Source organism: Cynocephalus volans, chromosome 16 (assembly GCF_027409185.1).
Source record: "Cynocephalus volans isolate mCynVol1 chromosome 16, mCynVol1.pri, whole genome shotgun sequence".
NCBI classification, from domain to species: Eukaryota; Metazoa; Chordata; class Mammalia; order Dermoptera; family Cynocephalidae; genus Cynocephalus; species Cynocephalus volans.
The window spans coordinates 36,387,526-36,406,066 of NC_084475.1; the positions used below are offsets into that span (position 1 = coordinate 36,387,526).

Here is an 18,541-nt window from a genome sequence, read left to right on the forward strand (position 1 = left end):
AATTTTGCTAAAATGGATAGACTTGTGCATATGTATTTCTATGCACATACACATTTAAATAACTTGCAATGTTATGTCTACATAAAATAATCATATATATCTTAAGTACATATGTGGCATTACAAAATTTTAACTGGGCTTACCATGTCGGTAATGTAGATAATATCACCTTCCTCAAAGTACAATTCATCTGGCTAAAAGAAAAAAAAAAGTTTCACTCTATGTGATTTTTCATGAATTAGAATATAATGATTTCTTTAATTACATAGATCCAAATCCTAAAGTATCCTTATACACAATATGGTTTTTATACACTTAAATCAGCATATAGACCATATAACAAAACATTATTGACAAATTAATACATGAATAGAAAACTAAATTTTTCCTATGATGAACTTCAAAGAATTACACAGACAACAAATAAGAATCCCCCACACACATATCTTATATTCTCCCACAATAAAAGCAAGACATTTTAATATCAAAATAGAATACTAATAATACTTTTTCTTTACAAAAATTCCAAAAGGTGATATATATTTTTTCATGAAAAGATAAATATCTAGAATTAAAACCATAAAAAAATAGCTAGAAGCTTGGTTCTCTCCTTAAATGAGACTACAATCCTTAAACACTTTAATATCAACATCTGCTATCTGCTTATTTGGAGAAAATCATTATCCTATCTCTTCATGTTCAGAGAGAACATTTCATGAATGAGAATAATCAATACATAATTCAAACATTATTAAGACTAAAGAGCTAAAAGACATGAAGAAGCAGTAACTCAGTCCAGAGACCATAAGAGGCTCTAAGGGATTAGTTAATTACACAGCCCATATGTGCTCTGGCTTGAACCAGCCAAATGCCCTACAAACTCTCTGAATAAAGCCAGGCACGTTAATCAAACATCTTTTTCCCATCAGTAGATAACACTTGTCATGACTTTATGAGTAAATAGGACTATTGAGAGGGAATTTCATATATTGGGAAATGTTTATGTCATCATGTTGAATAAAAAATGTAGAGCACAAAATTTCACATAGGAAAAGATCAAAATTATGCATGAAATATGCATAGAAAATTTCCAAATTTTTTATCATGAGCATGTATTGCTTTCATAATTTTGATGCGGAATATACTTTTAAAAGAAAGGCTTTGATATTCTTGATTATAGTTACTGTTCCATATAAATAAAAATTATGTTACTTTAAAACCACTACCCTAGGACTCAAGCCCCTCCTCCAGACCCTGAGTTACTGTTGCACGCAGCACCTATTTTCAGCACCAACATCAGGAGATTGAGACCACAGGAGGCAGATTTATGTAATTTCAGTGGCCAAGCATACTCAGTAGTAACTTTATCCTTGAATGACCTTCCCCCAGAGGTGCTAGATAGCATTGAACATATTTTGAGTATTTTTCAGAGACTATGTTAAAATTTGACCACTGAGCATGCTCCAAAGAAGCAAATAGAGCACACATAAGGCTAGGTAACATAACCAGTTACATAACTGCGAACCACCCCCTTATTTAAATATTCATTAGAGAGCATGAATATGTATAGAATTGCCAACTATAAAAGTAGAATCCAGGAAGACGGCAGGGCTGTGCTCACTCTTGAGTTAGCCTGTGCTTTGCCTGTGAAGTGTATATTTCTTGCTCTTTACAGTAAGCCTGTTCTCAGTTTCTACTCTGACTCTGCTCTTGAATTCTTTCCTGCAGTGGAACCAAGAACCTGTTGGAGGAAGGGGTTGAGGTCGGGTATCCAACCTCCCTAGACCCTCTCCTCCAGTAACAAAAGCTGATCTATATTATTATTGTAACTATTGCCCCCTAAATATAAATGAAGACTATATCAGCTTTATTATGCTTTAAGCAACCACAATACATGAATATTTAGATGTATTATGCATTCAAATACAAAAATTAGCAAATGATAATTAATGACACCCCCAAAATGACTGAAGTTCTTCAAAAACAACTTTCTGGAGCATTTGTTGCATTACACTTTGATTTATAGAGACTAGACTTACACATAGCACAAGCTACTCAAAATCAGGTAAACCTACTAGTTATGATGACATACATTTTAATATTATTTGAAATAGATATTGAGGAGAAAAGAAATTAAAGACCTCTAAGATTTTCTCAAATATGTCTCTAAAATGTTCTGGTGAACGATGATCAATACTACTACCAATAGGTGATAGATATAGAAAGTCACTATGGAAACAAACTATTTCCTTTAGTATTTCCTTGCCACAAACCAGATCACTCTTGGAGAGGCCGGAAAGAGGACTCACTTGCCTCAACAGCACCCCAGATGGACATGGTGGCCACCCCCATAACGGTAAGGTTGGCTTTCACTGGCAATTTTGACACCATTTAACCATCTCTCCTTTAGAAGTCACTAAGGCACAGGAGGGGAGGATGAAAGAAGAATGGTACAAGGAAAACAGGACATATTTGCCCTGCAGCAGTTTTCTGCAGTGACTGGGGTTTTAAAAGAGTTCACTGCCTTAAAGGGATCTTTCCCACCTTGTAGCCAAACTCGGCCATTTCCACTCAGCACTTCTCCAAAAGCTAATCTCACCCACTTATGTCTTAAAATGAATTTTCCTCAATCAGTCCTTTCAGAGGAGTTAAAGAGTTATCTTTCCCTACAGCTTCAGCATCTAATTAAAATCACAAAAATTTCCACATTTAATAAGATCACTCACCCTTGAGACAAAAAGACATGTTATGAAAAAGTACCAAATAGCTTTAAAAAAGAACGTGTGTATGGACACACACAAAACCCTTTGATTAGTCTTTCTCATAAAATAAGCAATAAAGTCTGGAGGATTGGGGAGTAGCTGCCTAATGGGTGCAGGGTTTTATCTTGGGGTGATAAAGATGTTTTGGAACTCATCGGCGGTGGGGGTTGCACAACATTGTCAATGCATTCAATGCCACTGAGCTGTTCACTTTAAAATGGTTAATTCCATCTTAGGTGAATTTTACCTCAATTTAAAAAAATGTAATAAAGCCCAAAAAAGTTAAAAACTCAATGTCTTTTAGGTAATTCTTGTCCTTCGTGGTTTGGTAAAGCACATTGTTTGGAAAATGCCACTAAGCACAGTTGTTTAGATACTTCTCCTTGATGTTTCAGTTTTAAATTAATGGCTGCTATTCAACACTGGTGTCTGCCACAAGCCACCCATTAGGTCAGACTTGATTTCCAACAGAGGCAACAGCAGGCAGTCAATTGCAGTCAGGTAAAAAAAGGTCTCATTATGTTTTCATCCTGAGAAACAACAGTGAACCGTTTATTTTCTTTTTAATCAAGAGCTCTCAGACATAAAATGGTACTACCTGTAAAATATCTTTTTCCAAAGAAACTAGGCGCAGTTTATCCTGAAGTAGCTAAGGAGGTGGTCTACCAAACTCAGACTGTTGGTGGCAGTACAGTCAACAGGGAAATTTCATGATTTCAAAAACAGACTTTATCTACAATATTCACATTTTCCATTAAGAAACCACTAGCAGAACACTTGATGTAAATTGTCTGCTGAGTATCTACTTTTAAATTCCTGGCATCATATTCATGGAACAGAAATGGGAAAATAGTGACCTGATGATGCAAGTACTTCTATATTTCCAGCTTGTTCTTTGGTTTTTAACCACATTCCTCCTTTCTTCTCTCCTTGAAAAACCACAAGGTATCAGAACAAATAAGCTGTTGGCCACTGGGATGTCACAGTGATGAGCACACACTTGGTAACATATTTTCCCATTTCCATTCCAAACAGACTTAGTAACATGTAATTCCCAAGGCATTAATTTTGGTTTATGCAAATATATATTTTATGAGACGTTTAGAAAACCTGTGATATACTATTGAAATTTTTCAGATTTGTCAACCTGAAGCCTCAAAAATTAATAAAAAGAAAGAACAAATCAAATTTTCCACAGAGGTTTTTATTTAACACAGAGGTATTTACTATGTGCCAGGCACTAGTCTGGGCATTTACAAATATTAACTGATATAATCCTCACCAACAATGCTATGAAGAGGGTCCTATTCTTATCACCATGTTACAAACAAGGAACTTGTCCAAGGCCATAGAGCAGGTACATGGTAGAGCCTGGACTTGAACTATGACAGTCAGACTACAGAGTTTCCTGCTCTTAACCACCATCTATGCTTTCTCTCAACAAAAGCATCATGCATAGCTATTATTGGTTGTCATGGTGTCATGACCAGGGTAAAAGCTGGGGCCTCAGAAAGTATCTGTCACTCCTCCCCCAACCCTCCACCCCTTATAATGTACAACAAAACCAACAGCAGCACATTTTAATTGCAAAGCATACTTGACCTTATTTGGTCCTCACAACACCCCACTATGCAGGGCTGGGTCATGAGTATAATCTCTATTTCACAATCTGGCTCAGAAAGGTTGAAGAATTTGCTAGGAATCACAGTGAGTAGCAGGGCTGGGCTCCTGCCTCAGATTTTGGATTCCCATGCTAGGGCTCCTTCCTCTACACATGGTGCTATAAACCTAATGCAGCCCAGCAAACTTTACATGCTATAGCAGGGTCCTGCTGCTTTCTTTTTAGGAATCAACACACCTCCAACACAGGGGAAATGCTGTTCTCTCCCTATCAGTACATCTTTACACTGGTCTATCCAGTCCAGCCAGGTCTCTGTGTGACACTTTATTGGACTGGGGGTTGGGAGAGAAATAAGAATCAAACAGGGCTGGGTGGTGCCAGGACTACCTTGCCTTTAATCGAGACAGATGAGAAGTGGGTTGGCAGGAAGAACCAGGAGCCACAGCTACCTAATATTCTATCTGTCCAGTGGACCCCCAAGACTGGGGTTGGTCCCTATCTCCTAAGGGTGGAATAGTAGCTAGAAACTGAACCGGGCCTCCCTGGGATGCTACACATGTAGCAATGTCCCTCAGAGTCCAGGTCAGCCCGTCACTCTCATTTGGTCCCAATGACTTTAAGGAGGCCAAGTCAGTTTGGGATGTGTCATGGTATATCAGGTTAGTTTGGGATGTGTCGTGGTATATCACCCTCTAAGAAGATAGCTACCGGTCGTACGGGAGAAAGACCAAACTGAGCTTCTAGCAGAGTCTAACAGAAATTCTCACTCAGAAAAAAATGTAAGACTAACCTAGTTCTAGGATGACATTAAAAACTTAACAACAGGTACAGCATGGATACTTAAGCAGTCAGGAAGGCCCATGGGAACTAGAGGCTACCTGCTCCACCAGACCCTACCCCTTTAATACCTGGATCAAAGGCAGGTGGGAAGGGGCAGACTGTGGAGGCCATGGGGCTTGGGGTGTCATTACTAACCACAGCCTAGGATCCTCGGGACCAGGGATATTAAACAATACAATAACATTTTAAATACAGAATATTTTTTAAAAACCTAATGAGTTAAATGTGCATTTTCTCCTGTACATTCAATAATAACTAAGATATTTTAAAAAGCAGTGAAGAAACTCCACCCTGGAGGAGAATTGGAGGTAAATTACAATAATCAATACATCAACCCATCAAAATGATTGGTTAAATGTCTATTAATATAGCAACCACTACTCCATGAACAGTAACAATTACTCATTAATAGTAACAGCAGCTTCACACCATTAATCTCACTTAATTCTCACCAGAACTTTATGAAATTATTATTATTCTCACTTTACAGATGAGAGCAACCGAGACAAAGAGATTTGGTAATTTCCTCAAGGACACACAAAGGTTAAAGAAGCACAGCAGGCCCTAAACCCTGGTGTGGGCTCTGAACCCCTGTGATCTCCTGCCTCCCTAGACACAGTGCCAGTGAACGGGACTGAAACAGTGACGCAGAAGTTCAAAGGTGGAGAAGCATCCCAGTTCTAGCAGGAGTGGCCAGAGAGTCTTAGGGAAGAGGAAGTATTTAATGGAGCTTAGAGCAATGCCCTGGGTCCAGAAACGGTTCAGAGAGGGTTCTACAGCGAGTCAGATCTAGACTGCATGGTCCAAGAAGGGGAAGAGCGGAGCACGGCAGGGCTGGAAAACAGGTCCAGATGACAGAGGACTTCATTTTTAGCCAAGTAAAGGTTTGAAGCAGGTGGTTTGAGCACAGCTACATTTTAGGAACATCAATCTGGCAGAAAATATGGATGGAATGGAGAAGATAGAGTCATGTAAAGTGAGTGAAGACTTGAGGTCACGAGGAGCCAGAGGAGGAGGAGCAAGCCAGTGAGAAAGGACAAAGGTGATGCCAACAAAGGACACTGAGAGGAGAAAGCCAGGGTCACCTCCAAACCAAGTAAATGCACGTTCCGTTCTCGAGTCACGGAGGCAGCAGCAGATGGTCTGTTCATTGAGTGGCCCAGGAGGGCAGCTGAGGACCGCCACCCTCTCCCAGTCTCCTCCTCCTCAGGGGTCACACAACCCGGGGAACAGCTGATAAGGACAATCAGAGACATGAAATGCAGCCCTCTCTCAGAGTAGGGGCTAAAGATAACAACTTCTAGGCCTCAGACTTCCCTACCTGTCTTATCTTCCCTGCTCCCCATCCCCAAATTCTCATCCTGAAGTCCTGTTCCCCAGTATCTCAGAATGTGACTGCAATTGGCGAAAGGGCCTTTAAAGAGGTAATTACGTTAAAATGAGGGCTTTAGGGTGGGCCCTAATCCAATATGGCTGGTGTCCTTATAAGAAGAGATTAGAACACAGACATACAGAGGAAAGGGAGAGAAGACGGCCATCTACAAGCCAAGAAGAGAGGCCTTAGAAGAAACCAACCCTGCCGACACCTTGATCTCAGACTTCCAGCCTCCAGAATGCTGAGAAAATAAATTTGTTGGTTAAGCCACCCAATCTGTGGCACTTTCTTACAGTATCCCCAGCAAATGAACACACTGCCCACTCCCCACCTCCCAACACAGGAGAGTTGTCAGTGGAAGTGCTTGGTGAGAAGAATAAAAAACTGAACCAATCCCTTTCTTGTTTCAGAAACGTTTTGTTTATATGGTCTTGGGACCTCATCTGAGTAGGCACACAGCCCCTAGCAGCTGTATTAGTCGCTACCATTTACTGGCGCTCATCACTTGGTGGGCCTTGGTCACTCCTCCCATGCTCACAGCATGGCTCTGCTGTGCAACGGTTAATACTATTCCCATTTTCAAATGAGGAACTGATGACCAGGAGGTTAAATAGAGTCACACAGTGAGTAAGTCACAGGTTGTGATGTGAAGGTGGGCCCTGGCCTGATGGCAGCTAATCGATGCCCAGGGACACTTGTTCTGTGCCACCTTCTGAGGAGCCACTGGCCCTGGGAATGGCAGAGGGCAGGGCAAACCCAGATGAAGCTGGCACAGAGAGAAGGCTCCAGTGTCTGATATGTAAGAGAGAAAGTCAGCCAGGACAGGTTTCCCTTCTTGGTTTCTTTCTCTTTTGCCTCCTAACTCTGGACTCCCTGCTTTACTACCGAATCACTCCTGTATCAACACATTCCATTCGCTTCCAATCTTACCCAGAGCAAAATCCAAATGACAGCCCCGGGGTCCGACATGATCTGCCCTCCCTCCCCGCCCCCACTCTCTGAGCTTGTCTCTCCCACCCTCTCCCTTGCTCTCGACCTTCTGAGCCGTGCTGTCTTCCCTGCTGTTTCTAGAATCCACCAAGGAGAATTAGGGAAGGTTAGCATGAGATTTACATGGAGGATGACTAAGAGATCTCTGTGCTTTATATAAAGGTCACTTGGTGATTTGAAAGCAGGTGGTGTCTGTCACCATGTGAGGAAAAGCCACACAAGATGGACTATGTGACCTTGAGATGGGGAGGGCGCGCACATCGACCTGGGGACGTAGCTCGCACACCTCTGGCCTGCAGTGGGAAGTGACCGCACATTCATTCCTGTGAACTGTCTGTGTCTAGCAAAGCAAAGGCAGACCACTTAGCCCACAGCAAGTGTCTAAATGGAATTACATTAGGTTTTTATGTCAATTTTAAAGTCAACAACTGAATACTTACAGTTCTGGGTTCAAACGTATACAGAGCTCTGAAGACTTTAACTTGCCCTGAAAGAGAGGAAAAAACAGCATCTGATCAATTCTTCCATTTCTGAATTTGCTCTAAATAACATTATCCATTATGTCCTTCAGAATTCCCTAATTAAAAGCCCACATGAGAAAGTTATTTCAGAATTAAGTGTTTTTGCCAGATAGGAGGTATTTTAAAAACACTGGCTAAATGAATGTGAGAATAAGCACACACCTCTTGCGCATGACTTTGCTTCCTCCTAATTAGTATTTGTATTTAGCTCCTGTCCTATACAGAGCCCTTACAACTCTAAGATCTAAGTTTAAAAGTATAAAGGTGAGTATCTTAACATAAAAAAAAACAATTTGACTCTCTACACTGGTTTAAGATTCTTAAATCAATGAATTATGATTTTATATTTTCAAAAGAAAAGAAAATATGAGAGAGAGAGAAAAAAAAAGAACTGTTGGAAAAACCTGTGATTCCATTAAGTCCCAACAAAGAGAAGAGGGTGCAATAACTGAGCAATGAGGAGGTCAAGTTCATGAGCGTCATCCTCCATTCTGCCAAACAACCTCTCTCTTTATATGCTCCTCTGCTGCCTTTCTGCAACACTCTACCATAACCACTGGCCTGCTGGTCTGTCTCATTTGAGGGCAAGAAGGCTAACTTGTGTCATTTCCCGGCACCTACCTGCTACACAGTATGAACCTTGTAAATGTTTGCTAAATGAATATATAAGTAAAAGAATAAACTCAAACAGTATAAGGAGAAAGCCCATGAATATCAGAAAGATAAAAATAAAAAAGGGGGGTGTTTTAATGAAATAAATAGATTTAGAAAATATACCAAAATAGGAGGATTATCTATCCGAAAAGTGATAACAGTTCAGTTTCAGCACTAGAAGAACGTCTAGAGATGACCATCCAGGACAAGAGCATCACTCAAGACAGTGGCCTCCAAGGCGGGATAAAGGAAGACCACTTCAGAAATTATTTACATTTTATCTTATTCTTTCCCATTCTTATTTGAACACGTTTTATTATAACATAATATAATACACATACAACATATAAACTCATATACCTTTATTGGAAGTGAGTACTCAAAGACCTTTCGGTGGTAGGATGTAAGCACTATGGGGACAAGTGTTTTTGTTGGTTTATGAATGAGATATTCAAGTTCGAGCACAGTGCCTGACACACACACAGCACTCAGTAATTATCTGCTCAATGAATGAAGAATGGGAGAATAAAGGAATGAATGAAAGCATGCATTCAAAAAAGTCTGAAAACCAGTAGTTTAGAACAGCACTGTCCAATATAATTTCATGCAATAATGGAAAAGTTTTATATTTATGCTAGTCACATGTAGCTACCAAACATGTGAAATAAGGCTCGTGTGACTAAGGAACCGATTTTTAATATTACTTATTTTCAATTAAGTTAAATTGCCACACATGGCTCTGGTGGCTAGCACATGGAAGGATGCAGGTTTAGAACATGAGAAAATGGGACTTAATGTCCATTAAGAGGAAACTATGTAAATCAGCTCTGATTCATCCACATGATAGAGTTCTTAAAAAAAGAATGCTGTGTGTTATTCACAATAGCCAAGATATGGAATCAACCGAAGTGTTCACCGATGGATAAATGGATTAAGAAAATGTGGTATATATATATACACAAGGGAATACTATTCAGCCTTTAAAAAGAAGGAAATCCAGTCATTTGTGACAACATGGATAATGTCCTGGAGGACACTGTGTTAAGTAAAATAAGTCAGGCACAGAGAGACAAACACCCCATGATCTCACTTATATGCGAAATCTAAAAAACTCATCAAACAGAGAGTAACGTGGTGGTTAGCAGAAGCTGGGGGTTGGGGGCCACTGGGGAGATGTTGGTCAAAGGACACAAAATTTCAGTTAGACAGGAGGAGTAAGTTCAAGAGATCTAGTGTACATCATGGTGACTACAGTTAATAACAATGTACCGTATACTTGAAAATTGCTAGGAGAGTAGATTTTAAGTATTCTCACCACAAAAAAAATAAGTGCAGCAATGTGTGTTAATTAGCTAGATTTAACCATTTCGATCAAAACATCATATTGTGCGCCATAAATATAAACAATTTTTACTTGTCAAAAAAAAGGATGCTGCAGACAGATCCACAGACACTGACATAAAAGAGTCTAAAAGTCTACATTATATTCATTGAAAAAAAACCAGTTTATGCAGCGGTATGTAAGTACCATCCTGTTTATGTTAACACCACACATACACACACACAAACACATTGAGTGACAGCACTGATTACAGAAGCCCTTCAAATTCTACTTTACATTTACTGTGTACATTCATTACACTGAAGATGTATTGCTTTTATAATCAAGGGAAACAGTAATGATTCTTTCATTTGGGGCAGGGAGGAGGAATCATTCTTTCTTCTGAACATCTACATAGGAGAGCAGCTCAGATCCCCTGTTACTTAGTTGTCTACAAGAAAACACTCTTTTTGCAATCTGAATCTTAGTACCACATGTCTCCTGTTCTGCTGTGGGAAGTCAATAGGCAGTTGCAAAGGTGAAAAGCTTTTTTGTTCGGAGTTTGTTTTTTACCCACACCCACAGTCTGGAGAAGGGAAACACCAAACAGAAGGAGGAGCTGCCAGGAGAAATAATTCCTGCTGACTTGATTGTCTCTCTGAGAGAGGAGATTCATTATCTTGATGACTCTGAACTTTCCAAAAAGAAGTTACACAAGGAAGCCATCCACTTGTGACCAAAATCAATAATGACAGAACTTTCTTGTTCTTTTGAGGGAATGGCAGTGTTATGGCTAATTTTGGAAACAAGATCCAAATTTTACCTAAACAAATTCTGGAAACAAGATCCAAAGATTACCTAATGGACTCAGGTAAAATTCAATAAAAATGAAAGAAACTGAAAACAAATACATGGAATGTGACTAAACCACTGATTTTTATAATTGTACCTTTTGTGATTGTCTTACTTAAACTGTTCACAACTGAAAGGAAGTGGAAGATTTATTGGTATTTTGATTTATAGGAAACATTGAATAGTAGGCACCTCCTTAGGCTACTATGCAAAAGAACACTCTATCTGTGTAAAGTTGTAGGAAACACTTTCACATAATGATCCTATTTATTACTTAATGTTGGGATATTAACCTCTTGTGGATTCTTTTAATCCATACATTATAAAAGTTCTGAGCCTTAGTTTATTCATTCTCAGAACTGAGTCAAGTAGAAATGCTTTCATTTGAAAGCAATAGAAACAACCAGAGGACATGAAAGAAATGCATAAAGAAGGAAAACAGATTATGTTTATGACTACAGTTTAACAACCCTGGATATTTCCCAAGAAAACAATAATTAATAATAATTAATTGACTGATCATCTTTACGTCATATTTAATTCAACTTTGAGCAATGTTCTATAGGTCTATAGGTTTACAGAAGAGTATGGAGGGAGAGAAATTAGGGTACTCTGTATTTCTATGTTATCTTTCTTGCAGACATTTAAAAAAATAACAGTAAACATCTTCATGGATCATCAAGAGCAGGCGCTGATCAATTCCAGACTTATTTAAAGAAGGCAAATTCACAAATGTAAAATAGTTGTGTTCTTGTATTTGCAAGGAGGCTATATTAGATGACTTCTGGGCTGACTGGTTAACTCAGTTGGTTAGAGTGTGGTGCTGATAAAACCAAGGCCCAGGGTTTGATCCCTGTACCAACCAGCTGCCCCCCCAAAATAAAAGAAATTAGATGCTTCTTCTGGGTCCCTCCAACTTGATCATTTTCTCACCAAAGTCTGGTTACATGTAACAAAGAGAGAAAGTGGAGCTGAGAAGGCTACATGAATAACCTGAAATCACCTTGGAATTCACCTGAATTAAGGCTGGAAAGAGGCCCAATCTTTGAATGGTGCTTTAGGTGAATCTTGCATGAACCAGCATGTGAATAGTATTAAGGATTTCAGCAGAGCTGGTCTCCTGACATAAGCAAAATAAGCAAATTCCCATGACAGAAGCAGCAGCACCAGGCGCCTGCCGGCTTCCCAGTTGGCTGGCTCCTCCCCTTGCCAGTCACGCCCTTCCTTTTTCTCTCCAACCCCACCCTGCCCCTATAGAGAGGGGGTGAGTCCACTAGTCATCAGCCAAACACTGTATATTCCTCTGGAGTTAGGCTGACCCCAGACTTCAATAAATGAATCTTTGTCCATGGCAGTTAAGGCAGAGCAAAAAGCGGATCGAGGGGATCTTTCACAGGCAAAGGGTAAGAGAAATTTCTGCTTCTGAGATATGCAAACAGAATATGTATCAGTGCATCTCTGAAGCTCTGAAACAACACTTAGAAGGAGCTGGGTCTTACAAATTCGAACACAGAATTTCTAATCTATTTTACTCTCTGTTGGTGAAGGAATGGCGGAGAAGCCACCAAGAGACAGCATTAAAACGGGACTGCTCACTATGAAGGATAAACATATGATAAACAGCAAGAGGAATAACTATTCAAAATACCAGACTTTGTTTATCTGTAAGAGGTCGACTCTATCACTTACCTTCGGCTTAAGAATGTTGGGAAGCATGCTTCATTTAAAATGGCTAGGATAACTACTGCATGACAACTCTTATGGTTAAAACAGAAAATACTGACAATGGGACACATAAACTGTGATGCATTCAGACAATGGAATATTATTCAGCACTAAAACAACAACAACAACAACAACAAAAAAACCCCCGAGCTATCAAGCCACGAAAAGACATGGAGGAAACTAAAATGCATATTACTAAGTGAAAGAAGTCAGTCTGAAAAAGCAGCATACTGTATGATTCCAACTAAACAACATTATGGAAAAGGCAAAACTATGGAGACAGTGGTTGGCAGGGGTTGGGGGTCGGAAGGTGAACAGGTGAAGCACAGAGGATTTTTAGGACAGTGAAACTATTCTGTATGATACTATAATGGTGGGTACATGTCATACATTTGCCCAAACGCACAGAAAGTACAAGAGGGGACCATCATGTATACTACGGACTTTGGGTAATGATGATGTGCCAGTGTAGGTTCACCGATTCTAATAAATGTACCACTCTGGTGGGGATGTTGATAATGGGGCAGGTGGCGGGGGGAGGGGGGGCTGTGCATGTGGGGGGAAAGGGGACACGGGAAGTCTCTGTACCTTTCACTCAATTTTGCTATGAACCTAAAACTGCTCTAAAAAATAGTCTATTAATTAAAAAAACAAACAAACAAAAAAAAAAGACAATGCTAAGTGTTAACAAAGATACAGAACAAATGGAATTCTCAGACACTAGTAGTAGGAGTGTAAACTAGAATAGCCAATGCAGAAAACTGTTTGGTGATACATTAATTCATTTTTCACACATCTTAACATGCCACTGAGATCTTAAATTGCACTTTTGAAAAAGACATGACCAGAAAAGCCTTCCCAGCATCTTTTCCAGGGCTAAAATATTGCATTCAAAAATAACCCTTCCCCATCTGTCTCACTATTCCCAGGTAGAGTGAGTCTCAATATTTTTAAACTACATGTCATGTCCTATTAGTAGATTATGAAACTAATTTAGTGGTTTTTTAAAAAATTAAATACAGCAGAAAAGACCAGTGCACACTGTACCTAATAGAAGTTATTATGGTTTTATGGAATTTTATTTCATTGGGAATGAAAAAATGGATGGATAGATATTTATTTAAGAAACTTAACAAATACACATTTTAGCATAATGCCAAATGGCCAAATATTAAAAATTGATATTTGCCAAAGCCTAATGTGGCCTTCACAGAAGGAAATACTGGAATACAAGAATAAACCTAAAACTTTATTAAAAAGAAAATTATAATTACCATCGTATTAAAATTCCAGTAGACCCATTTTTAAGTTTGATATAAAAGGGCAGGAACCATAATTTCTTGGCACTATCAACTGCAGCCAGGCAGGACATTTGTAAAACTAAACAAATGCTCTCTCTAAAATGAGGTCTGTGAAAAACCAAGACATTTCTGTGCTAGCTCTGCCCGTCTAAGTCCTGGCTGTGGTGCCAGCCCATTAGTTAGATTTCCTTCCTCCCTAATAGAAACTGCCTGTGGTCAAGATGTATCTCCTCTTCATCTCCTGGGCTTGAAGATTTGCTTAATGACGACGATGCAACTTCACTGAAGGCAATTCCACAAAGAATACAATACTTTCCCCCAAATTACTAGCAATCACAGTCTCCCAATATTAATTCTCAATCTTTACCAGTAATTTTTAATTTTTATATAATAACTTTTGGACTTAAATCACGATCATCATTATTACAATAGTTTACTCTTAACGATAGTAAATATACATTGATACTTTCAACTGACTGAGAGAATCTCAATATAGAGAACACAAAATATCAACCACACATTCGGAATAAGTTACATTTAGAGTACAGAGTGAATATTAACAAAACCATATGGCTTGCCTTGTGTGCATTTCTGGTGCGGCTACAATGATTAGGCATGAGTGTTATCTACAGATGTAATCTACAATAATTGCTCAAGCATAAGTCTTGGTGTGCCAGAAATGACACTAAAGTAGGCATTGTACCTTTTGGCCAGTCAGCCAAAGCTGAATGGCAGGTTTTGGAAGAAATTTGAGGCTAATGTGAACTTCCGTGTACCCCTATGGTTGTGTGTGTGTATTTTTATGTACTGAGTCATCAAGTAAAATATATATCTTACTGAATGAAGGTCAAGGTCAAAAAAAGTTTGGAAGCCACAGCACTAGACTATCTTATCTAATTTGGGATTTACTGCAGTACTCCATGAAGAATAAGTAGTATCTCCTATACTTTATGAATTTCAAAATTAAGCTAATCTATAAAAAACAATATTCTCCCATCTCCTCCAAAAGCAGGTAGTTAGAGTTCTCAAAAAGAAAGAAGAGGGAGAGAATTATTGGATCAAGGGAGACTCCTGGAAAATAAGAATTTACCATATACATATATTTTTCTCGTATTTGTCTAAGAGAATGCAGGGAGTATTAACCTTAATTTACACCTTGTGGGTATGAAAAAAAGTGTTGCCACTTCTGAATATTCTTGGGGTAGGTAAAAGTATTAATATTATTTTTACTAGGCATATTTAAATTATTCAATTAAACATGCATGATGAAACAGGATATTTCCTGCTCAAAAACAAAGCAGAAGGAATCTATGTGATGGTATGCAAGAGTCAAGGCCATCATTTAGATTCCTGGGGTGACAGGAAACAGCTGTGCTCTGCTGGGCCAACACAGGCTCCCCTGGGCTTTGTGGATTCCAACGCCCACAAATGAGGTGATTAGCTCAGAACAGGCTTCTTGGCCCAGATCTCTATTCATGTCATTCCACAAAAGCCTTTTGCTCTTGAAAATAAAAAGAGGCTACAATCCTTGGAAAGAAAATCATACTGTGAGCACAGCAATGTCCACGAGTTTCCAATGTAATGAATAAGTTTTTCCCCTCATGTTTATAGTTTGAATTAACTAAGTCAAATTCAGTGAATTCTATTTGCATAGATCTTTAAAGGATATAAAACTAATTTTAAAAAGACTATAAACATGACATTTTCATGCCTCCTAACTCCATCACCACCTCTTCTTTGCCACCTCCCCCATCTAATCCAAAACAAAAAATGAAAAAAAAAAAAAAGAAAAGAAAAGGAAAACCTAAAGAATTTGAAACAAGTCTTGATTTCAGCTGCAGGAACGGCAGACTCATTAAAAACAGTTGCCAGTGTGTTTTCTGACAAGAGGGTTCTGTTTATTAACAGTGTGCCTTTCTAATCCACTGCTCCCTCTGCTTATACTTCTCAGTCCCTTTCAGCAAACATGGTTACTTTTATATCTTGAGAGACTATATTTGGGGGTCATTTTTATTTCTTCTCCACCATGTAACATAAAAGTCCCAAAGAATGGGGTTAAAAATTTCAAATGACAAGCTCTTTACCAACTATGTCTTGACTGGCTAAAAAATTTTTATAGGAGCAGTGGCCCCCTAAAGACCCTTCCCCCTAGGACAAACTGCTCCCAAAGTCAGTCCCAGGAGACCCCAGGGAAGAATGAAAGAAAACTCTTTATTCCAGTCTTTGGAATTAAAAAAAAAAAGTTCATGCCACTTTCTGCAAAAGGCAAGATGAGTCTAAGGGCTGACCCATGACAGCAACGCCTGTTTTTGTATAACCCGTGAGCTATGAATGGTTTTACATTTTTAAACTGTCCAGGATAAAGTTTTGTTGGAATACAGCCAGTCATCTGCACACTCTCTGTGGCTGTTCCACATTATACAATGGCAGAGTGAAGTAGTTACAACAGAGACCACATATACCCTACAAAGCTTAAAATATTTACTATCTGGCCCTTTACAGAAAAAGTTTGCTGACCCGTATCCTATGGTCTCTTTTCCTGTAAGTAACGAGTCAGACAAAAGGAACCTTACACCATAGCCTGAAGAGCCGCAGCTCCAAATCTGCCTCTCACTGACCCCAAAACCAATCTGGGTCTCAGCCTCCTCCTATGGGAAATGATTGATTGGGCAAATGACTCCATATATCCAAGATTAGAGGCAGAAAATTCTCTAACATGAAAATATTTAATCTGAAACTAAACCACCCTCCTAAGCTCACATTTACAAGGACACTTACCAGGGGCCAGACACCATGCAAAGCACCAACCTGTAGCAATTTATTTAATCCTGAAACTAATCTTGTAATGTAAATACTGTATAAACTCAATTTTACAGCTGAGGAAACTTCGGTTAGAGAGGGTGAGTAACCAGCCCAGTTCTACGCAGTGGGAGCAGCAGCAAAGAGGCTGAAAACCCGGCTGTCTGGCTCCAGAGCCGCTATGAATACTCTGAACACAGCCAGAAAGTCTGAGCTTTTAACGTTGGCACACTGAAATTAAATGAAACTAAACATATTCATATATGTAAAGTATTGAGTGCAGTTCCTAATGTGTTATACGTGCCCACAATGTGAGCTATTATTAATTACTATGCATTTTTTACATTATTTGAGGGCTTACTTCTTGTGCCTTTGTCCTCACTGTCCAGACAGTATTAACAAAACCCTAGTCCTGTATATTAGGAAATCTGTTATTTACAATATCCCAGTAGATATCTTGATGCTTTTGTTAAATAAACAAAGCATAATATTTAACATTATGTCCCTTAGGGGCTATTAAAGAATAAATTTGAGTTTAAAATTGTCATTTTTTAAAACTATGACTATGAATACAAAATTATTTATAGAAAAAACAAAAATGCATTAATATGTAAATAGACACATACATTGGAATACAGGCTACCGTTATAATAATTTTTTAAAAAGGTTTATCATGTCCTTTAAAAATTAGCTTTTGGGGATATACTTATGTTTGGTTGTTATGTAGAAGAGGTTGTGGTAATATATACAATCAGCTATGTAAAACAAAAATATGCATAGAAGAGAAACTGTAAGAAAACAACATCATCTCTGAGTGGGAGAACAGTGAGTCATGTTTATTTTCTTTATTTTCTGAATTGTCTATATACATAACCAACAAAACATATTCTCTTTTAATGCCCTATTGAAGAATAACTTGCAAGTTGCTTGTATGTTTTTATTTTATTTATCAGCAAAGTGTTTACTAATACGAGTCCTCCTTTGTCCTCCTTTTCTCCCTGTTCTTACCACAAAAAAAAAAAAAAATGTTGGAGAGAGAAGCAACTGCAATGCCATATACATGTACAAAACTGAGAGTGCAGGGACATGTAAGTTAATATGGTGAGGAGGCTGGTAAGGCCAGTGCAGGCTGTCACAGGAGGTGATGTCTACTTTGATTTTGGAAAGATAACAGTAATTACCCATGCAAATAGGTATGTAGGGCAGTCCCAGAATAAAGAGCAGTACAAAGACACAGAGGGGCTGGAGGTCAGGAAGTGTGATAGAGAACGCTGAGATTAAGCTGGAGACATGAGCACAAGCTAGAGGTTTCTCAAACGCTTTTGAGACCCGAGGAAGAAATATATTTCATAACAGGACCCAGGAAACACACAAACGCTTTCATGAAACTAAAAAAGTTTTCACAAAAAATTACATATCCTTTGAGTAATTCACTCTAATATTTATTGTTTTTATTCTATATCCTCTCTCTCTGGAAACTAGTCAAGACTACCTATACTGACTTTATCACTTCCTGGGTCACCACTCACCGTTGAAAAGAAACACCAGAACACAGCATTTAATATATGAATGTGTGTAACCAGTGTTTAGAGACTGAATGGGAAATTTTTGGATTTAGATATCTAGTACTCTTAGCCATAACAAAACACTCTCAGAATATAATAAAAATGGTCTTAGTCTTAGCCTTCTATAGACACATCTTAGCAAGACAACATGATGATTAAAAAAATGTGTCCTTTATTTATAACAGAACCCCTTTCAAACCTGATATAGAAACAAG

At 38.6% G+C, this 18,541-nt stretch overlaps 1 protein-coding gene across 1 annotated transcript in view; it reads right to left on the bottom strand.

Annotated features, from left to right (window-relative positions):
* OSTF1 (osteoclast stimulating factor 1) overlaps positions 1–18,541 on the bottom strand; it is a 48,749-nt gene that overhangs the window by 18,989 nt on the left and 11,219 nt on the right. Inside the window, exons 2-3 of the mRNA XM_063080940.1 lie at positions 8,029–8,075; positions 144–194 (exon numbers count right to left, since the gene is read on the bottom strand). Coding sequence (XP_062937010.1) covers positions 144–194; positions 8,029–8,075 — 98 coding nt within the window. The remainder of the gene's footprint in view (positions 1–143; positions 195–8,028; positions 8,076–18,541) is intronic.